The 7,455-nt window shown below is 40.2% G+C and overlaps 1 protein-coding gene across 1 annotated transcript; it reads left to right on the forward strand.

Annotated features, from left to right (window-relative positions):
• Positions 1–4,577: 4,577 nt before the first annotated feature.
• LOC113465548 lies at positions 4,578–7,036 on the forward strand. Its single transcript, XM_026820161.1, has 4 exons — positions 4,578–4,662; positions 5,006–5,100; positions 5,707–5,787; positions 6,730–7,036. The coding sequence occupies exons 1-4, from the start codon at positions 4,631–4,633 to the stop codon at positions 6,825–6,827; spliced, it is 306 nt and encodes a 101-aa protein (XP_026675962.1). The 5' UTR covers positions 4,578–4,630; the 3' UTR covers positions 6,828–7,036.
• The last annotated feature ends 419 nt before the right edge of the window (positions 7,037–7,455 follow it).

The following is a 7,455-nucleotide window of genomic DNA, read 5'->3' on the forward strand; positions in this document are numbered from 1 at the left end:
GTTGCGCTTACTTGGGTGATGTTTCAAAGTCATAGAGCAGGAAAAATGAGGACCAACGGAATTTTTCTTTTTCTTCTACGACTTCTAGATACCGAGATAAATCGATTTAAAAAATACCGGTAAATCGTGAAGTTTGACGTCACGGCATACGTTCCCGTAGGCGATGACGTCATAATGCATGACTCCCGCTTCGTTTGTTTGTGCGCAAGCGTTTCTGCGCATTTGACGTCACAACTCTTTGAACTTTTTCATTAGAACGGCAATTAAAAATTGAATTTTCGACCTTTTAAAGTTACTTTTCGGAGTTTTGACCTCAGATTTGGATTTTTCACAACTTTTTACGTAGGAATCGACCTTTTATTAATAATATTTTCCCAATTGCAACTCCTCCATTATATCGCCTCAGTGTGCGAGCGGCTAAGAGTACTGTCTCAAGACACGGAGGTACCGGGTTCGAATCCAGCCAGGGTGGAAATTTTGAAGCATTTCCGATCTCGGATTGTCTATTTTATGTTTGGTCTTTGTACGTATTTTCCATGAAAACGATACCCAACTCTTCTGACAATAATTTGTAGGTACATATTATTGACAGAAATTTGTGCTTGTTAAATTTGTGCTATCTTTGTATGTTACCATTAATAATAGATATTACCACATAGGTATGTATTTATGATTTTTCCGTGGACTTGTCTTAATTTTATCCAACTTATTTTCTTTTTATTACTGAGACAGGAAGATGGATATCTATGGAGTTATAATTATGGAGGTGTAATTTTATCTGAGCTCTTTGAAAGTTTACGAACAAAATAATTTGATGTAAGTGAGGACATTATTTTTTGATGTTGAGATTGAGAAATAAAGTATACCCGATGAAATGTTAAGAAAGAATGTTACAAAATGATGATCGCGTTTTCCCTTGCATTTTATTCGTTTATCCGATTTTGTATCTATCTTAGATATATTATTTTACTTTTAATCATTCCTTTAGAAAAGCTAGTTCTACTTACGTGTAGATATACTTATCAAGATATTAGGTACTTTCTACACATGTGTCCCACACTCGTATAACGGTAAGAGTGTTCTCAATGCTCGGCTCTATTAGGTAATTCTCATTTCATCTGGACCAAGTAGATCGAGCTTTGTCCTAAATTAAGACATCAAGATCTAAAACACTGAAGTGATATGTAGCTGCCAGATTTAATTCAGTAATCTAGCAAGCGTGAGTAAAAACTAGAATAGAGATGAAAGTTTTTTTTAATCAGAAAGTTTTTTAGGAAGGAGATTAAATAATTGGTCCTAATTTGGCTATGTGAAGTGTTTGGTTGTTTCAATGTATGAAATGGAGATATCGAGATGTTTGCAGTGTAGTTATAGTTAGTAGTTAGGAATCAAGCGAATATCTACTGAACGTACCTATATCTACTTTCGTATAGCTAAGAGCACTGACTTATTTGAACTTTCAGCCCGGAAGTACTGGACGCGAATTCCGGCTGGGGTGGAAATTTTCTGATCAAACTTTTGAGTTCCCATCAAATGTAAGCATTATTTAAAGAATGTGCCGAAGAAATGCGATAGCAATTCCCGAGGTATAAAAATGAGAATACGAGTACCTATAGTAAATATAATAAAAAAATTAAAAAACCTACCTACTTTTTACATTAAAGGCGTGGTTTAGGGGTTGTAGGCGGAAAACTGAAAAAAGTGCCAAAAGTATGCACTTTATTCGAGGTTTTTTGCCCCCCCAAAAGTTATCCCCTGGGATTTTAAGGTCGAAAATTTGGTCCCACACTCACCTCAGTATACCTAACAATCCTGGCTAGGAAAATCGTTTAACTTTGAAAAAAAAATTCCGACCATTTTTCGGCCACCTATTTGACATACAGGCTGCTGTAACAGCACTATAAATAAACATAAAGTTTTGACCACACCATCATGTAGGAAATTTTGTGTACTTTAATTTTGACTCCCATCAAAAATTGCGTAGGACGCACGGTTTAGGAGTTATAAGCGAAAAACTGAATAAAGTACGAAATTTCGGCCGTTTTCAGGCGGTTTTTCCGCCGCCCAAAGTTCTCCCCTCAACTCTCGAGGTCTTGATTTTAGTATGACACTTCCCCCACCATACCTGACGATCCTGTGAAAAAAAATCGCTTATTCTAATTATTGCAAGGTGGACCTCCTCTATCTGTTAGACAAAGAGAATAGAATCGCGTGCTTGAATTGGGGAATTTAAATCAGTAGATTCACTCAAACAAGTAGAGATTGACTAGATTTCTCCAAAATAATAACAGCTATCCATAGTAATAATAGATAATGAAATAGGCAAATGGGATTCTGAATACATAGGTACTCGAGAGCACCTAGAACTAGATTTATGTTATAAGTAGGTACCTTAACTGCCTAATCTAGATATTTTACAGACATCAAGTAAGCGGATTTTGCGATTATGTTCGCGGATTTGGCAATTATGTTCGCGGATTCGCGTCCCGAATCGACATTTTGGATATTTGGCAAGTCTAACCATGCCCAATGTTGCTCACCCTCAGTGATCTGTTGAAATTCAACTGGTGCAGTCAACGTGATATTGCTTCGCAAGGGCAAGGTAAACCAATTGACACGTTATGTTTGATTTATGCTGGGGTTTACCAACTCGGGATTGAGATGAAACGAGTATTTCCCTATACTTACATGATACCCATGTCAACTGTCAACCTCGGATTGAACTCAATCCTGGGACAATCCACGGTGATTAAACTCGCCCTTTATAAATGTTGTATTGGATTCGCGTCCCGAATCGACATTTTGGATATTTGGCAAGCCTAACCATGCCCAATGTTGCTCACCCTCAGTGATCTGTTGAAATTCAACTGGTGCAGTCAACGTGCTATTGCTTCGCAAGGGCAAGGTAAACCAATTGATCCGTTATGTTTGATTTATGCTGGGGTTTACCAACTCGGGATTGAGATGAAACGAGGATTTCCCTATATGTACTTACATGATACCCATGTCAACTGTCAACCTCGGATTGAAAATGAACTCAATCCTGGGACAATCCACGGTGATTACACTCGCCCTTTATAAATGCTGTATTCTTTCTCATTCTCATGCTCTTTCATTTCAGGAGGAGCAGGAGAGGGGAAGCAGCTCCTCAAACCAGAGGGTTCCATCAAGAACCAAAACCAAGTGAAGACAGATGCCACTTTGCCTGCATATTGTAACCCGCCCAACCCATGTCCTGTAGGATACAGTGAGTAACTCAAAAATACAATAGAGACTTTGGTCGTACATATGCACCATACTCGTATGAGTGATAGATATCAGCATCGATAGGTAATATGTACCTAAATCAGCACGACATCACAAAATATCGTTACGTCGCGTCGTTGAAATAAGAAATAGGTAGGTAGGTAATTTTAAAGTTATCGTAAGAGGTATTCAGCAGTCACTAACCTGTAAAAGTTTCAGGTACTCTCATTAAAAAAAAACTTAGGTAGGTACCCATGATCTTCTGCTTTTACTTTTGGATTTAAGACCGTGTCCCTTTAAAAAAAAAGAAAAAAAAAAAACTGTGCACTCAGCACTCTTCACTTTTCACTTCACGCGTAGAAAAACGTCCCTCTTTTTTTTTTTTTTTTTTTCTTTTTTTTACCTACCTATTTATTCATCAGCATACCCCTATGCCATAAGAAGCTTCTCATTGGATCAGCCAGCCGCCAGCCTAGTTAGCTTGGTTTGTAAGCGCTGGGCCTCAGATTCGATTTCCGCCCGGGGCGGATTTTATCCTAAACGGATACACCTATTTGTTCTCGGAACGGCTGTCTTTCTCCTATTCTGTCTTTTCCTGTTCGAATTGATTTCGGGACGAGAAGACCTTGGCTTCTTAGCTGTTACAGTTCCATCTGTCAAACCTCTTGAAAAAAATGTATTTCTGAGGGCCCTCATATTTGTATCCACGGCCCTGACCCCCCTAACTCATGGCCCATCCTTCTTTTTTTTTTTTTTTTTTTACCTAGGTACCTATTTATTCATCAGCATACCCCTATGCCATAAGAAGCTTCTCATTGGATCAGCCAGCCTAGTTAGCTTGGTTTGTAAGCGCTGGGCCGCAGATTCGATTTCCGCCCGGGCGGATTTTATCCTAAACGGACATACCCTATTTGTTCTCGGAACGGCTGTCTTTCTCCTATTCTGTCTTTTCCTGTTCGATTTGATTTCGGGACGAGAAGACCTTAGCTTCTTAGCAGTTACAGTTCCATCTGTCAAACCTCTTGAAAAAATAAAAAAAAAAAATTGTATTTCTGAGGGCCCTCATATTTGTATCCACGGCCCTGACCCATGGCCCATGGTACCCCTATCAATCAATACCAGGGGGGGTCTACCATCCTCCTATCCTATGAAACAACACAACACATGCGTGCAAGAACTTCTTCTTGAGGAAAACTCGGGGAAAGCATTTTCTGTCTGTCTCTTCTTCTCACTTTCAGTGTTTCATATCAAATTAGAAACACACAACCAGGACAAATATGGTGAGTTTAAAACTGAACTCTCTATTTTCTTGTTTCTTTTTTTCACTTTCTATTCACTGAACATATGTTTGCATGCCCGCAGGAGCCGCCACAACATAACCCCAATGAGATCGAGTACAGTCCCTTCCTTAACCCTGTAAGTACTTGGGATAGTCCGTTTTTTGTAACTTTTAGAATGGCGCACTATGGTCCGTGTTTGTTTAATTATAAAAGTTCGTTCTCGGAATGGCTGACTTTCTCCTATCTTGTCTTCCTTCTCTCTTCGATTTCGGGACCTCAACAATTACAGTCTTAACAGTTCCCTCTTTCCAACTTAAAAAAGAAAAAAAATAATAGGTACCTACATACTTACGAAGGCGCTTGAAACTCTTGGAAAGTCAAAGGGGCTCTATCAACCAAAAAAGGCTCCTTTTTTCCAGCAAACAAAATTTGATTACAAAAAACACCTCTGATGTGAACAATATTTCTGTTCGTTGCAGGATAAGAACCCCTACCTCCAAGGTGATATGCTGCCCATCGCTGCTAAGAAGGGAAACAACGTGCCCAAAATCATGGCCCTGGAGTAAAGCCTTACCCATAATTCCAAAGGTATCAGTTTAGGATAAAGGTCTTCAGGGGTGGGAATCGAACCCACGATCTAGCCTTTGCAAGGCAGGTGTGCTACCTTTCAAGCTAACTAGGCTGGCAGATATTTATAAATTTATCACCCATAGTAAAATAGACACGAAATTCCGTCACAATCATGGCTTCTGCTACATCACATGTTTAGCATGGCCTTTTCTCTTTCAACTAGCAGAATTCCGCTAGTTCATCCCGAGGCATGGCCGAACTTGTAGAAAATAATAAAAAATACGGTTGCGCTGCGCGCTCCCTATTAGCTGCATAGTTATCATTTTATCAAACTAAAAACATAAACGAAACTCAAAATGTTGGTCGAGAGCGGAACATTTCTCTCCCGCAGTATCTGCTTCCTGCATTACCTTCCTTATTAAAGGATAAAGGGAGTAGAAGTTCATTTCGTCAGAATGATACTGAAAAGTCCGTTTATTCTACAACCCCTATAATGAGTATCTACTCTTCAAGTTTTCACCCCTCTCTTCATATGCTTTTCATACCTTTATTATTCATCTCGTCATTATTAAACAAAGAGATGATGTGTACATAACGCCATAGCACTTACCCATAACTATAATACCTCCCCTCCGTATTAGAGGAACACCCTGTATATCAATAAATTATACCGTATGTCCCAGAACTCCTAGTAGGTATCCTTTAACTTTTTGAACGGCCATTAGGAATCTTTCAATTTCGATTGATCCGAGGAAATGGTCCATGGTCAATTGACTGGTGACCTATGTTCGACCCTCTGAATCGACACTTTTATTGAAAAAACGTGTTTTGGCACTAGAAACTGACCATCAAAAATTTGACCCGATTACATTACCTATTTTCCTTCCTATAGGAATATACGTAGGATAATATAAAAATGTGGCATTTCTGGGGAGCGACTTTGGAACTTCACCAGTTAATTTTCCATGGGAAATTTCCCATTGTTGAAAAATTCCCGGCAGTTCGAAAGTGACCTATTGGTATACCTACCTACCTATTGGTAGGTATTCTTATAGGTAGGTGTTACTTACTGATGGAACATCTGGGACATACTATGTTGTACATAATGAAATGATTATAGTCTAATATCAAACATCAAGTTAACTAACGGTGTGACAGCACCTTGGGTGTGTCCACATACATGGTCGACGGTCGTCGATTGATGAATCGATGTGGTACCGGCCATCGACTATGTGTGGACACACCTTTAGCACCAGTACCAGTACCCCATGGATCGATTGCTGGAGATAAGCAACGTTGAGCGTGGTTGGCACCCGGATGGGTGACCATCTGGACAATTGCGTGCTGCTGGCTTTTCCCGGCCACACTCAGACTGGGTGAGGTTCATGTGAGGAGGCTGGTAGCTTGTCGTCAAATGGGGGGGTAAGTAGGTGTCCACAAGGGTTCCCCAACCCTCGACCCTAGCCTAACCCAGACCCACTTAGAGTGAACGCGCACTTAGAGATCAACTTTTTTTTTACTATTATCATTTTTCTTTTTTCAAGATGACTCATGTGGTCTGTGTCGTAGTATGCCCCGTAGTATGTCTTTCATCAGATGAGCGAGCAGAGACACTTATACTTCCCATTTTTAGGTGCTGGGTCAACATCAACACGAGAACACCAGAAAGAAACACGAGAACACCAGAAAGAAACACGAGAACACCAGAAATATTTGCAATCGAAAAACTAGTACCTACAAATTTTTGTCGATGGTTGACATCGAAGCCGAACACTTCTGCATGGCAAGCAAGCAAGTTACCGCTGGGCTAACTATAGGCCAGCCACTCACTATGAGGTACACCTGATCAGGTGCGCCTGTCAGGTCTACCTGATACCTGGAGAGGACACAGACTATCAGGTAGACCTGACCAGCGGACCTGATCAGGTGTACCTGTCAGGTCTACCTGATACCTGATGAGGACACAGACTATCAGGTAGACCTGAGAAGCGGACCTGATCAGGTGCGCCTGTCAGGTCTACCTGATACCTGATGAGGACACAGACTATCAGGTAGACCTGACAAGGGGACCTGATCAGGTGTACCTGTCAGGTCTACCTGATAGTGAATGGCTGACCTTGAACTCTAAGTGTAGTTCCGTACATAATTCCCAGGTCAACAGATTCATGTTGAAATGTCAGACTGATCTGAGCAGGCTCGGAGAACGTCCGGGTACTCGTACTGAGAGCGCTGAGACATTCAACATGAATCTGGTAAACCCGGGGTAAGTTACCAACAAGAAATAGATCAACCTCTCTATTTTTCATTTTAAATTAATAGAAAATAAATTCATATAGTTCAGATATTATAATTTATTTTA

The sequence above is a fragment of the Diaphorina citri genome, unplaced genomic scaffold (assembly GCF_000475195.1).
Source record: "Diaphorina citri unplaced genomic scaffold, Diaci psyllid genome assembly version 1.1 scaffold123, whole genome shotgun sequence".
NCBI lineage: Eukaryota > Metazoa > Arthropoda > Insecta > Hemiptera > Psyllidae > Diaphorina > Diaphorina citri.

Bases quoted from the DNA above. Each gene is read 5' to 3' on its own strand.
- LOC113465548 (XM_026820161.1), top strand. From the start codon at position 4,631: ATGAGATCGAGTACAGTCCCTTCCTTAACCCT. The intron at 4,663-5,005 runs GTAAGTACTTGG...TGTTCGTTGCAG, and splicing joins ACAGTCCCTTCCTTAACCCT to GATAAGAACCCCTACCTCCA. The intron at 5,788-6,729 runs GTAGGTATCCTT...TCCCATTTTTAG, and splicing joins CGTATGTCCCAGAACTCCTA to GTGCTGGGTCAACATCAACA.